General features: G+C 37.3%; 2 protein-coding genes and 1 pseudogene across 3 annotated transcripts in view; 1 reads left to right on the plus strand and 2 right to left on the minus strand.

Annotated features, from left to right (window-relative positions):
• BSK2 (BR-signaling kinase 2) overlaps positions 1–15,866 on the minus strand; it is an 81,361-nt gene that overhangs the window by 62,507 nt on the left and 2,988 nt on the right. The window lies entirely within an intron of this gene.
• Positions 5,992–6,926, minus strand: LOC149152823 (ribose-phosphate pyrophosphokinase 1 pseudogene; annotated as a pseudogene).
• LOC149152824 (uncharacterized) lies at positions 9,972–12,728 on the plus strand. Its single transcript, XM_089439261.1, has 6 exons — positions 9,972–9,983; positions 10,207–10,498; positions 10,961–11,151; positions 11,584–11,787; positions 12,168–12,418; positions 12,602–12,728. The coding sequence occupies exons 1-6, from the start codon at positions 9,972–9,974 to the stop codon at positions 12,726–12,728; spliced, it is 1,077 nt and encodes a 358-aa protein (XP_089295387.1).

Raw genomic sequence — 15,866 nt, forward strand, 5'->3', positions numbered from 1 at the left:
GATGTGCTCTCCCATTGATTCCCTTTATGGGCTTAAGTTTTACCCTACATAACACATTGTATCTACTCCTTCACAAATGCCTTGCAGCGCTAACTCCACCACTTGCACAATCTTTCCTCCCTCCAACATAAATCTTTGCACCCTTTGACTAGCTCAAACTAGGAGATTGATACCGTACCTTCAAGTAGTCCCCTTCATCCCCTCCATGTACAAAATTACTCTCGCCCCTTCAACCATGCTCTCCCACAACAATGAAGAGATCTTTCAAGATCAAGATTTCTTTAAACAAACCTTGTGAACATCTCCCCCTAGCTCACCAATTGACCTTTTTGGATCCATTTGTTGCACTTGCATGCCCTTAGGCTCCATTTCCTTTAGTGATATTATCAATTCCTTTCTACCAGCACCTCTTGCACTTGGGAGCATAGATAAAGTAATCATGATCAACAATTAATCAACAAGGGTATTGAAAATATTAGATTGGAAACAAATGGTAGAAAAAAATCAACCAATGCCAAATTTGTAGTTTTCAATGACAAGATTATTTCGAAATAATCATTTTGTTGATTGCATTTGAATTAATTAAGATTAATTTGATTAATCAAAGATTATTCATCTATGCTTGCAAGGATAATCTGAACACTCTTTCCAATCGAATACTATGAATCATGCCTCCACTTGAAATGTTGTCCAACAATGTTGGGTAACGGGTTACAAACACTTCCATAATTTTTATAGCACATCCAGAGTTTGACACAAATTCCCAACTTCTCTTTTGTGGATGCAAGGCCTTGAACTGGAGATTCTAGTACCTTTGGTCTATTCTATTGGCCATCATCAACCCCTTCAAGTATGTTTTCTCAATTAGCATATAGGTCTAGGATTGTCCTCTACAATGTTGCATTTCAAGTAGTTTTCATCCTTAAATTTGCCTTGGTTCCACCCCAACTAGACAAGTTGCTTCACCATCTCTAAGTCACCACCTCACACTCGTTTATCTCTAGAAACCCCCCTATAATGTGTTGCCCTAGTTTAATGCACTTTGCATTTTGGTACATCTAATGCCCATCCCTACTAAGATAGTGAGCCTTCATAGTCTCCTAAGGCAAAATGAGCCTCATGGTTCTTTTTTATCAATTGTTGACCTCCAACTGTAGGCAACCGCATGATTATTATTGGTTTGACGCTTTGTTTCTCACTCTACTTATTAACACATCGATTTGTTTCATGCATGTGCCAAAGCCCCATATGCATGCACTCCATCAACCACCCTTTTCAAGGAGACATATCACAAGTGCCCCCCTTGTTGACACCCATATGCAATCATGCTCCCTACCCATTGATCAAAAACACTGTCTAATTTTATAATGTATTTATCCTTTTACTCTTACAAAAGAAGCACCAACAAAAACCATTAAAAACCAAAATACAAAAACGCTACAAAATTTCAAAAAGCCAAGGGGACAAAAAAACTAAGTTCTATTCTGCTCAACCTCTTTTTTATCATATAATGCCTTTGCACAAGTTCAAGTAATTTCCATGGCACCCTTGTTCGAAGTCGTTATACTATGTTACCTAGTCAAGTTCCTTGACATGTTACATTGATTTTCAAGTCCCATTTACACCATCCAACCAATGTTGTCATCATGTTCCTTAAGTCTTGCTCACCCAGCTATTTGACCTAGTCAACATGGTCCCTAAGTCTCGCTCACACCATCAGTGTAATTTAGACCCCATGGTCTCCATACATCCTTCACATTCCTCACCACCTCATCTCCGCTTTGACTTTGGTTGAGTTTGTGCTAGGGTTTATGGTCACCTCCTAGGTCATTCATCATTTATGCTACATTCAAGGAAGTCGTGTCCTTTCCTAGGACCTATACCAAGCTCATCCCATTGTGTAATGATTGATCATTTATCATCTATCAATGCTCTCCACATTTCATGTTGGTTTATGGGATTCATCATTGCCCTTTTCCAATAAATCTAACCTTGTCGACCATGACACATTTGCTTTGAGGGTTTTATTGAGAGGGTTTTCATTTTTACCATTGGCGATTTACTTCACATACACTAGTGGATTCCCATCATTAATCCCCAATGACCAATGCTTCCCCCTGGGTGGGGGGCGCACACCCCATGTTTCTCACGCACCCAAGATGGGGGGAGTCCTGAGGAAACGTTTCCCCACGTCCCCCTTTTGGAGAATCTCGGAGAGACGTGGAGGGAAACATTTCTCCAATGTGAGGGATGCATTTCCCAAAAGGGGTGTTTGTGGGTTTCCACCCTCAAAAAGGGTTGTTCGTACCCCCTTAATTTCATTTGAAAACAATAATTTATGAGTGGGGAAGCCTACTATTTAACCCTAGGGCACTACTAATGCTATGTTATTAATGGTAATGTAAAATTCTTAAAGTAAAATGTTAAAAATTTAACTCTCCTTTATTATTCAATTTCATCCTTTTACTTAAATTTTTAACATTATCATTAATTGATTCAAGATGTTTGAGAGTGGTTCCGACCTCATTGGATTTCATATGGAGAGAGTAGAATTTTAGATCCCAATCAAAATCCAGCAAACTTAACAGTTATCAAGATTTAAATATTGGTGGGATTGCAACATTTCCATTGGATTTTATCATGTATGAGGGTTTGGAACTAGCATTTAATCAAGAGCATCAAGCCCTATATGTACCTTAATGTTTGTGCCATTGATTACTGAACTACTTTGTCATGACCCTAGTGAAATTGTACCTATCACTCAAACAAAATCTCAACTTGACATGTTAAACTTTTTATGTCTTATTTCAATGCTTAGAGGGTGATATTGATGATGAGGATTCCAATATATGCAATGATTTTGATAATATGTAGGCATTTGTTGTAGCATGGATTTTTGGACTATAAAGGCCATCTTGGCATCTAGAGCCTATTTGTTGATATATTTTTTATTCAAATATGGATTGCATATGGTCTTGTTTCGATTATATACACCCTTGCTATAGATATGAAATGCTTTGCATATTTGTGTATAATGGTTTGGATTCATATGGATGCACATGAATATTTACATCTTTTTTTTCAAAATTTCAATATTTATATATTTTTTGGTCAACTGATCTTTTGGTCCAATTTTTTTCCATTTCCAGGTTTTGGGGTCAACAAGTTCAATCACTAATCTAGCTCTAATAACATTGGTTCATTGTCCATTATTCATTTTTAGTTTTAACTTTTGAGTCTTGACTCTAGATACTAATGACCTTCTACTAAGTTTTTGATTCATCGCTTTTTACTATTTTTAAGTTTGAGTAATTTCAATTTACTATTCCAGCCTTCAGACTTTAGTATCTACTAACTTGCTTAGTACTAATTAGATTCTAGAATAATGAATGATGAATTTAAATCAATATATACAATATTTTACTACCTCTATTTCATTGTACCTTGGTATCCATGCTTGACTACAGCTCATTATCACATTATGGAGATTCATATGTCACAATGTCGATGTTCTAGATCCAATCAAAGACCTTAGATATATATATGGCTCCTTTTTAGCATTATTGTGAGCCTTGATCTTGGGCTTACCTCCATTGAGCTCTCTACTTATCTTAATCCTCCCACCATTATGGTGGGATCATCAAGTGACAATGTTCCATGACATATTTTACACAAATACAACATTCATTTTCAAATCTATCTTGACTTGGCACCACATGTACCATTTTAGTAAGCCATGGTCCCATATTATACTTGATTATTACACAAGCATGAGTATGCCCACCTTCTTTTGAGAAATTGTATGTATAATCACCTTTCATTTGTTATAGGTGGTCTCCTTTCTCTCTCCAACAAGAGTTCTCATTTCTACTCTCTCTTAGAACCTTCTACAAAAACATGTCATGTGTTTCAACCATATGATGCATCTATAACCTCACACATCAAGGTGCCAATTGTTTTATCACACCAATATTATCCACTTGCAACACACGAGCGATTTTTAAGGATATTGAAAATCACTTCCACCTACAATTTATGAGCTCAAAAGCTTGGATGATAGGGCAATTATACATGAAAATCAAAGGTCAAATATCACTTTAACCAATTGAATTCGTATACACATCTCGTTAATAAGAAAACAACTTACCATTAAGCCTAAGATAAACACACAATAATTGTTGCATCATGATTTTAGTTGATTCTAGAGGATCACTTTAGGAATGGTGTTGGAAAAGTGGCACCCATACCCCCATCGAACCAACTCATTTAGTTGGAACATCCTTGACCATACTTGGGGTTAATACAATCAAATTAAAGTGGTTAATCTTTCATTTCCAATTTTGGCTCCAAGAAAAACTATAAATAGAGGCATCCTCCATTTCAACAAGCTCAATTGTGTTAATCTTATGCTAAAAAACTTCTCCAAGGATTGTGAAGCCCGTTTGCTCCAATCCTTCCTTTGAGCTTCATTAGTATTGTAATGCCCAAATGTCCCCACCATATGACAATTTCATAGGGTAAATGTTGTTGAAATCATTCTAAAAGCAAAGGGAGAGGTTTTATTTAAGGAATCAAGAAGCTCCCAAAGAGAACATTGGAGACCACCTTAAATACTCCTTAAGGTGAAATTCCAATTTTATATATTGCTTTCCATAAGTAGTGTTGGAATGTGCAAACCAAAATGAATGATAAGCATGAATGCTTTATAATTCTCAAAGATATTACATATAAATAAATTGTGTGACAGATGGATTCATCTTCCAAGGTCTCTTGGACTCCCCTTGATGATTCACCTTCCACACCATAACCCTTAACAGATTAGGTGTCCAACATTCTGCCCTTAATCCAAAGGGGTATATATGAGTCCAAGAAGAGAGTTGAAATACAAAAACTACAAAAATGCATGTCATCAAATGGTTGAGTGTGCTCTCTGAAATGGTGGTTTTTAAGGAATACCAGAAACCCAAAAGTTGGGAGAACTCGAGGTCTCAACGAGTGGTGGTTCAAGGATGACCACCAACTCTGGAACACTTAGAGCAATTCCTAGAACAATTCCAAATATGGCTAGAAGATGAAATCATCTGCTAGAGGAAGTGTACTTAATGATTTCAAAAGGGAGACCATTGGGGTCTTAGCCTGGAACGCTTGATGCAGTTCCTGGAACAATTCGACATCTTTTAAGAAGCTGAAGTCATCTGCTAGAGGAAGTGCTCCTTATTTTTTTGAAAAGGGAGACCATTGAGGTCTCAACCTGCGGTGGTTTAAGGCTGACCCCACTAACTCTGGAACACTTAGTGCAGTTTCTGGAACAATTCCAAATCTGGCTAGAAGCTAAAGTCTTCTACTAGAGGAAGTGCTCCCAATACCAGTTTGAAGATGACCGTAAACTGAATCACGCTCATAACTTTGACTCTGGCTGCAACTTTGATTCTGGTTCAAGCTTGAGGCTTTGGTTTTCGTTGTTGCTCAGGTTGTGGCTTAGACTCTTTGAAACTAGTAGTTGATCATCAATTCCCCCCTATCAGATAAAAGGTGAGAAGATGATAACATTGTTGCTCATGCTCACTTACACATGCTTGATTGATAGGGCTTCAAAACAAGAAGCCTCGCTATCAATCCCCTCTTATCCCATACAAAGGGAGAGGATGAATATGCTTATAAAATGTTCACATGGAAGAAGATCAAAAAAACAATGATCCTCCATGCACAAAACCCAAGAAGGGTGTCAATTTCTACCAAAAATGCACCTATTTACAATGCAATTTCACTAGTAAACTGACACGAAAAAAAACCATTTGCAAGTTACCATTATTGTTAATTTGAATGCCCAAGTACAGTGCTTCTAAATTGAAGGATGCCCAAAACCAACAAACAAAAACAGCTTGTGCGCTACTTTCAAAAACCCAGATTAAAGTATCTTTCCATTCATTGCTCTTGGTGAAATCAAAATCAAGTTAGAAGAATCGAGTCCAGACTCTCTCAATGCAATAGTTACATTTGGGACGTTCGTATTCTATCCTTTCCACACCATCTAAAACTTGAGGATTTTCGCTCCACGAAATATCTATTACAAACCAGTGGATATATTCTCTTGGGCTCTATTTCCACATCAACATGATACTTTAGTGAATGGGCAACACCACCAACATCTGGTAATACAACAACCAAATCGTTCGATGCAATCACCTTGCTGGCCAGGTTATCTAGAATTACAGGCTGACCATAGACACGATCCACAGGAATATCAAAATACCCCATGGACTGTCCAGAGTGAAGATCGCATGCAAGAACTCAGTTTGCACCTGCTTTTGTTATTAAGTTTGCAACAAGTTTTGCTACAACAGATTCACGTCCATGTGTCTTTCAGTCTGCTCTAGCATATCCAAAGTATGGAATAACAACCGTAATATTTTTGGCAGATGCTCTACGGCAAGCATCAATCATTATAAGAAGCTTCCATCAAATTCTCATTTCTAGGTGGCGGTTTGTTGTACCAAGAACACGTCACAACCTTTCACATTTTCATGGAGTTGAACATATATCTCATCATCAACGAACCTTTTTATTCTAGTTTTGCCAAGAACTCGGCCCAAGTAACATGCAATTTCTTGTGCAAGAGAAGAATTTGTTGGGCCTGAGAAATTTTGTAGTCTTGTATCATGCCGCAAGTCTCTTTGAACCATCTCTCGTCGATAACTAGAACCAAGCAACCTAGTTAAACCCTGATTCTGAAGTATAGGGGTGAATGCTTTGCCAATAGGAGAATCAACAAAATTGGCCAACATGCACCTCGCATTGTGGAGGCGATAAGGCAAAAGGTTGAAGTCTTGAAACAAACTTAGCGAACACCCTCGATTCATCGGCCAAGTATGTGGATAATGATGAACCGCGTGGCCATCTACATCCAAAGAAGAGGAGGTCCACATTGATAGAAGCCTTACGCCTTGATGATAAGAGAGAGGCTTTCTTCAGAGATTATGGAATTTAACTTCATAAAGAGACACTAGGTGAAATTTCATTTAACATTGTCCATAGAACTTATTTTGCCTCCATAATGTCAATCTCATTGAAACACATAATCGATATCCAACACACCCATGTCCTGATTTCCATCCCAACCTCCTTGCATTGCAAAATGAAGCATTAGCCACAGCGCGGTTGACAGAGTTTGGAAGATAGGGCTGAGGGAATGGCGAAGAAAGGAGTTACCCTGGCCTACGTTTAAACGTAGCTCTGATAAGCTCAGGATGAGAGAGGAAAACACAGAAACGGCCCAGCGAAGAAAGGACAGAAACAAATTTGACAAACTCTAGGAAGGATGCAAAGCTGACAGGCTGTGGAAAATGCCCAGGCTTGACCTGCTTTGATACCATTGTTGGAATGTGCATACCAGAATGAATGATAAGTGTGAATGCTTTATTACTCTCAAAGATGTTACATATAAATACATTGTGTGACCATTGGATTCATCTTCCAAGGTCTCTTGGACTGCCCTTTATGATTCACCTTCCACACCATAACCTTTAATAGATTAGGTGCCCAACAAGTAGATACAAAGCTTCCTTTTTTTCTCCCCAACAACTTGTCCACATAAATGCATTTTCATTTGCTTTTTGAAGTTTTGAACTAAGAATTTGAGTTGTTAATCTTTGGTAGGAAAATGTAGATTGTTTGGTTTATTGTGTTGTTTTCATAACCATTATTCAGAGGTGGAAACTCTACTCAGTTCCTCCTTATGTTGCTCAACATGCAAACCATCCATCCTACAAGGGGTTCACAAATTGGTCTCCCCTTTCCTTGACAAAATTTCATTAGTTTAGGTCACATACTTGCTTGGGGAGAGAATAGGATAGATTAGGTTGTTGGTTAGTTTATTTATGTCTGCATCAACTCCCCAACTAGCTAAAAAGGGTTCATTTGGTCACCTAGTGCACAAACAACCCAACAACAAATTGCTACAAGCATTATTTGAGTTGACAAATCACTTGTTCCCGTTCTTCAACCTGCAACTCTCCAATTTGTGCCATCCAATGGACTTCACACTCCATTTAGAGAGCTACTTCAAAAGCCTTTTGATAGGTATTTGGTCTTTGGGATCGAAATATAGGATCCAATCTCAAGATGAACCAACCTCCTTTCTAGTCTTCCATGACATAATACTAAAGTTTGTTGAAAATAAGTTTCATCTTTTCATCATTATCTAAGATGAACTCATTTTGTGTTTGCTTCACATTTTTTAGGTTTTAAAAGTTTGTGGGTTTTGTGTCCAAATATGCACATACTTCATTGAAGGATGAAACAATATCACTTCAATTCCTCCTTATTTCTAAGTTCACAACAAGCATCCACATTCATCCTTCAAATGCAATCACTCAAAGGAATCCCACAACAAGGTAGCTAATTAAATGAGGAGGCATGGTTGGAGGACAAAGGCAAGAGATTGAAAGACAACCCTCCATTTGACTTTCCACTAGATGATCCTAAAAACATTCAAGGCAGACGCACCTTATACCAGGCACTTTGGGCATGATCTAGCACAATAGATTTTTCATGGCCTCTGATCTTAATAACATTAGAAGTTCAGGGATCTTGTGACAAATCTTTTATCATACCTAGAGTTCACCCTTGAACCTCTTTCCAAAGAGCTCTCCCAAGTGAAAGCAATCCCTGCTCAACAACTGCATGGCACTAATGGTAAAAGAAAAGAAGACAAAGCAAGGTTGGACACAAGTCAATCCATGTATTGCAAGGTTGACCACAAGTAAGTCAATCCATGTATACCCATTACATATACAAGATAGTATTACAACATGTTATGATAAGTTAGGTTGCTATGATAGGTATACTAATGATAGCATAGTCTTTGATGATTCCTTGCTACCAGTTCCAATGTCACTCTACAATTTTGTTTGGTCATAGTTTTGTTTAATTTTACATCCTTGTATCCACACCAATTGATGATATTAGAATCATTCGCATGCCCCGCCCTCTCGAGCATTTTGTAAATTGTTGTATTTTACACTTTTAACATAAACTACTACTTATTGTTCCAAAAAGATATATGGAATGTAAACTCTCTTATTATTAGGAAAAATAACTAGACAATGGTAAAAATGGATCCTCTTTCACATTCAAAACATTGACAATCAACAATGAAAATTGTCGATAATCTGAACTCACGCTCTAAAAGTTTGACCACAAAAATCTAAAAAAGGTTAATGGTTAATACAAAGATGTAGCAAAGGCCTTTAAATAGATTCAACCATGAGGTAGCCTACCGTCTGATTTCATTTAAAATTCCAACTTTTACTCTTATCATCAAGAATCCCCAACTAACTCAAACATAACCTAATAAAGTTGAAACGATCAAATATTTCAAAAGATTTATCTTTTCATGCCTATATCCACCTTTGCTAGTTGACTCCACTCCAAAGTAAATCACCTCCTCACCATGCCCATATTTTATGCAAGAGTTCAAGTATAACGTAGAGAACAAGTCTGCACCATAGTTTTAAAAATTAGTCAGTCTGAACCGGAAACCAGTCAAACCGGTCGATTCATTGGCTAAACCAGCTAGACTAGGCAAAAATCCCAGTCAAAGGAGCAACTTCGCTAATTTTTCACAAAAACTTGGCCTAACTGGTCGGTTTATGACGAGACAAGCTGATTCATTGCCACATCGATCTCGAACCCACTAAGAAGCTTTTTTGCAACTTCTAAGGTGGTTTGGAGGGAAACTAAGGGTTGTTTCCCTCCAAAAACACCCCCTCCAAGCCAATAAAAGGTCTCCCCTCTCATTTGTCTCACACATCTCATTTCGAGTTTTTGTGAGTTTCATTGGGAGCTTGGAAAGTGTCAATTTTTTGCTAGAGTAGTCATCTTAGAGGCTTGGAGTTGGACTTAGAGCTATTTTGGAGATAGTTTGGAGCTATTAGTAGACTTGGCATCTTCAAGAGGAGGCTAAGGAAATTATGCATTTCCAAGTAATGATTTTCACTTGAAAAAATCCATATTTCATTGTTGTCCATGTATTTAATTTTTTTATGTGTTCTATGCTACATTGTTATCAAATCTCTAGTTCTTCGCTATCAAATTTTGTAGACTAAATATGCCCATTTTTTCCCAAATTTATCTTAGGTTTTCCATTTTTCTTAGCTGCAATTTTTTTTAATGGCAGATTTCTTTACAAATTCCAAATATTTCTAGGCACCATGCCTCCAAAAAGCCAAGGACAGCACATGGGCTCATTGTGATGTGATTGATGGAATAATGATATGCAAATTTTGCAATAAATCTATTGGAGGTGGGGCTATACTGAGGTTGAAACAACACTTGGTTGGGATAAGATGCCAGGTAAAGCCATGTGATGCACCAAAGGAAGTGATAGGTCCTGTTAGGGCAAAATACCTTGCCAAGTTTGAGAAGAATAAGGCTAGGGAAAAGGCTATCCAAGAACAAATTGCAAGGAATAAGGAAGTTTTACAAGCCATGAAAGAGGGTGGGTATGATGATTTTGAGATTCAAGACTCCTCTTCTATCCCTTCCACCAATGACCCCTTTCAATATGTTCCTCCTGCTCACAGATCTTATCATCAAGGCCAAGAATCTAAAGGAACAAAGAGGCCAAACATCCAAAGTTATTTCTCATCCTCTGCCACCACTACCTCTGCTAATCCCACTTCCTCCCAGCCAAGTCATCAACCCACTTTGGATGAACATTGGAAAAAACAATGCAAAGAATCTTCGTTTCAATACATTGTTAGATGGTGGTATGATGCAGATATTCCATTTAATGTTGCTCACTCACCTTATTACCAAGCTATGTGGGACTCTATTATAGCTACAGGAAAGGGCTTCAAAGGCCCTACTATGCATGACTTGAGGGGAGCTCTTTTGCAAAAAGAGATTTCTTCCATTCATGAGTATTTGGCTAAGTATAAAGAGTCATGGCTCAAAACAGGTTGTTCAATCATGTCAGATGGATGGACCGATGGAAAGAACCGCACTATCATTAATTTCCTTGTTTCTTGCCCTCAAGGAACCATGTTTTTTAGCTCAATTGATGCATTTGATAAGGTGAAGGATGCAACCCTTTTATTTGAGCTTTTGGACGACATTATTAAGGAAGTGGGGGAGCAGAATGTTGTGCAGGTCATCACAGATAACACCTCAAACTATGTTCTTGCTGGAAAGATGCTTGAGTTCAAATATAAGACCATATTTTGGATTCCGTGTGTTGCACATTGCATAGACATCATGCTCAAGGACATAGGCAAAGTGGAGTGAGTAAAAAACAATGTAGAGCATGCCAGGGGCATTACAAAATACATCTACATTGTATTGAGCCTAATGAGGAAAAATATTGGTGGCAAAAAGTTTGTTAGGCCTGCAATTACAAGATTTGCAACTAACTTCTTCACGTTGCAATGTCTCAATTCTCAACAAAAAAACTTGCAGAAAATGTTTTCTTCTGATGATTGGACTTCATCTCAATGGGCTCGTAGACAAGATGGCAAAGACACCAAAAAGAAAGTTTTTGATAATTATTTTTGGAAAAGGTCTGCAGAGCTTGTGAAAATTACCGAGCCCCTTGTTAAGGTGCTACGGATGGTGGATGGGGAAAAATTGGCCATGGGCTACATTTATGAGGCTATGGATCAAGCAAAGGAGCAGATACGGGCAGCTTACAAGGATAAGTTAGCTAAATATGGGCGTATATGGGAGATCATTGATAACAGATGGAACAATCAACTCCATCGTCCTATACATGCAACTAGGTATTTTTTGAACCCAAAGTATCATTATAAAGCTCGGCTAGGAGATCTGCAGGTTGGGGAGGTCAGAGATGGATTGTATGATTGCTTGGAGCGCATGGTCCCTAACCATGCAAACCAGTTGGAAATACATAGACAACTTACTCTTTTCAGTATGGCAACAAGTACCTTTGGCAAAAACTTGGCAAAGATGGCAAGAGATGTGGATCAACCAAGTAAGCAATTCCAATTTGTTTTTCTTTTAAAGTTCAATTGTTTACAAATTTACAATTCAAATTGTCTATAAATACTTGTAAATAAGTAATGAAATGAACTAAGTTACTAATTAAACCCTTTTTCTTTGCGACATATTGGTGGGAGTCATTTGTTGGCCAATGTCCTCAATTGCAAAAGTTTGTAGTTAGAGTCCTCAGCCAAACTTGTAGTGCTTCATGTTGTGAGCGCAATTGGTCTGTTGTTGAGCGCATACACACGAAAAAGAGAAACCGTTTGGAACAAAAACGGTTAAATGATCTTGTCTTCGTGCAATACAACCTTCGACTAAGTCGCAACCAAATGATGAACAGAAGACCTGATCTAGATCCCATTGTGTTGGACAATATTGATCCAACATCAAAATGGGTGGAGGAGACTGAAGATCCTGAGTTTGATGACATGGCTTTAAGGGGGGGATGAAACAAAGTTGGTAGCGGCAGTGCCATTGGAACCAAAATTAGCAGTTGCATCAAGCAAAGGCAAACAACCAATGGAAGGCACTAGTCAACGAGTCATGCAGCTCAACCAACTCGTGCGTCCACTAGGTCCACTTCTATTGTTATTGGTAGCAGTGCTACTGCTGAGGTTGCAGATGAGGCTGAGGCATCCTCAGACTCTGATCCAGATGATGTTTATGTAGCTTCTGTTGATGATTTTCAGTCTAGTAGTGGTGACAAATTTGATCATGATGAGGAATGATCACTGATATGTACCAGTAGACTTGTAGTGGGCCAATGGCCCCATAGCTTGTAGCATTGTCTTTGGACTTTATAGGCCATTTAGAGCCTCATTGCTTATGTATTTTGTCGATGATATGTATTGCACTCGATGCAATTTTGATATATTCACCTTTACATGGTATATAGATGAGCAAACTTTACTTATTTTGTTTCTATTGGTTTGGAATCATGGTTTTAAATCTTAAAAATAGTTTTTTTCATTAAAAAATAATTATTTCATGTATTTTTTTAAAAACCGGTTCATTGAGATCTAACCAGTCCTGGTTTATTAGGTGGACTAGTTCCGGTTTTTAAAACTATGGTCTACACCAAGATCACCAATTGCTAATCACCAAAATTTGTCAATGAATTGTCTACTACAACATCACTTAAAAGTAAGGATTTATAATCTGAGGGGGGCAGCTCAATTGGTTAATCCCAGAAATGTGAAATCGTTGAAACTCGAAAGACCCAGGTTCAAACCCCCCCTGTTGTGACCCGAGCTACGAGAAGGAGGACATATCATAGCCCCCCAGAGGTTTAATGGTAGTTATGTGTCATGCGGGCTGCTGAGTTCCTCTGGGTTACAAAAAAAGACAATAAGGAATTACGAATACTTTTGACGCATTGTAATCCTCACAAAACATAGGAACATTGACTTTCTTAACCCCTCATCTTGTTAAGACTTTATTTTTGGCATATCATATGACTCATAACATCATGTCAGTAAAAAACAATAAAAAATCAAAACAATCAATTAGAACATAATATCTCTACACCTTAATGATCATTGTATTTAGCAACCACATTTGATGTCTCTTGATTACCTCAAAGCTATGTGCATGTAACCTTGGCTAAGGTATTGAATTTTTTTTCTTTGTATTTGGTTCACATCCTCAAGTTAAAGAACCATCAATTAGTCAAACAAACATTTGTATACATCTTTATATCTTCAAACACTTTATCTTGGCCCAATTGTTATCACCAACCAAGCTATGGTCTTCCCTTATCAAACTCCAAACTTAACAATAGCGACAAAATATTGAATGTGGGTTTCACACAGGTCAAAAGTATGGAGAAATCACAATGAAATATTGTAAAAAGAAAGAATGTTTGTGCACATAACTTAAATAATCACAACAACATTCATTAAAGAAAAGAGAATGTAATTACACTCATATTCAACTCACAATCTATTTTTTTTATATATAAATAACCAACAAAGATGGAGATGAAATGCACAAATACAATGATATTACCTCCACTCTTATTGATAACTCAATCCAAATTGAGAGACCTCTTTATGCATAAAGAGTGCATAAAGAGGTCCACATACATGATAGTTTCAAAACATTTGTTTGCCCAATTAATTAGGACTTCCTATGGTGTCTTCATAATGACGAACTCATGACTTGACTCACAACCCTCTAATAAAGTAAAGAAAGAATCATCCATCAGTTAATAAAGAAGGATCATGGTCAATGCAACCACCTTGACACAACGAGTATCCTAGTGTCAATCTAGCATTTTCAGTTTTTTATCTACCAATATAGACCAATGTTGCAAACATCGGCATCGGAATAAAATCAGCAAAGGCCCAAAAAACCAAAAATTCATAAAAATTGAGAAAATATTGGTAAAAATTGGCAAACATAGGCAAAATTAATATACCACCAAAATATCGAATAAAAATTGGCAGACATCAGCTAGGCCAAAAAATTGCGATAAAATCAGGATGTTTGCAACACTGAAATAGGCTACCAAACAAAAACATCGTGTTGACAAATTTGGGGTTAGCATGAGAAAGAAGGATAATAGTCAATGCAACAAGTTTAACATAATAAGTATCCTAGTATCAATCTACCAATTTTAATTTTGATGGACCAATATTGTAGATGCTTGTTACAAACTAGTCTCTTGCACCTACATTCACAATGCAATATGAACAAGACAATATACAAAAGTTAGCATAACATGCACTTAAAGAAGACTAGGGCTAAATAATGATTACCTAATACACTAGAAAATCTAAACTATTCACCATGATCATGCATATCACCAATCCCCTAAACTATATTCCTTTAAAGAAGACACTCTATCCACCTATAGAACCCTATGACTATGCTCTAGGAACAAGCTTTTACCAAGTAAATGCAATATCCCACAAACCATTTATCTATGGTTTATTTTCTATGCAGGTGTGAAAGGCCCTACTCTTTGGAGCACCTATTAAATATGGACAGAGTGATCAAAACAACAACACCAGAGTCGAGCATTTTATAATTTCTCAGTCTTCGTCAATAGTTGCATTGGGATACCACAATAGGTTTGACGCTCAGAAATTGGATAATTTGGGTGAAGCAATTGCTTTGTTTCACCTTCAGCTTGTTTAAACAAAACTGAATTGCCAAAAAACTTGTATCATGCTATTACCCATTCGTAACTAAGCAATGGTTTCAAAGGTTATAGTCAAAATATACTTGAAGCATTAGCCTGTCAATCAATGAGGATAACAAACTCTCTAGACGTGCTATAAGAAAGGAAAGAAAGATAGTTGAAAAATCCAGCACGCAGTAGAGCCTTATTATTAGCCGTTTTGGAACATATAGACCAATAGCAATGCTTGTGAATTGAACCTCCATAGCCTAAAGGTATAACTCCAACAGAAATAGCTGCAGCGTAAACAAGGACGGAAACCAATACATACAAAATTATGAAACTGCTTATCCTTCAATAACCATCAGTGTTTCCAGTAGCAGGAAGCACTACACAAAAGTAAGAATGCCACTAGCGTGAAAATTTCATGTCTAATCATGCACATATGAATACTGACAAATTTCAAACCCACAGCATACAGATATAAATTTCTAACTCAAACCCTAATGAGTTAAATACTGTAACTCAAACACGAACCATTTGCAAGAATAATTAGGGAGGAAACCAATATAAACAAGGATAAAAACGTTTCCTCTGATAACCAATTGTGTTCTGGCAGTAGCAGGCATCATTTAACTGTAGGAAAAACGATTGAAGCCTGATTTCATGTAGAATTGGCTACAAAAGAAAAGGTTGGCTGAAAGTAACTGCTGCCAATGATATCAATCAGGTTCAAAGCCAA

Source organism: Pinus tabuliformis, chromosome 9, assembly GCF_031772625.1.
Source record: "Pinus tabuliformis cultivar Carrire ecotype Pingquan chromosome 9, CPIR1, whole genome shotgun sequence".
Taxonomy (NCBI): Eukaryota; Viridiplantae; Streptophyta; class Pinopsida; order Pinales; family Pinaceae; genus Pinus; species Pinus tabuliformis.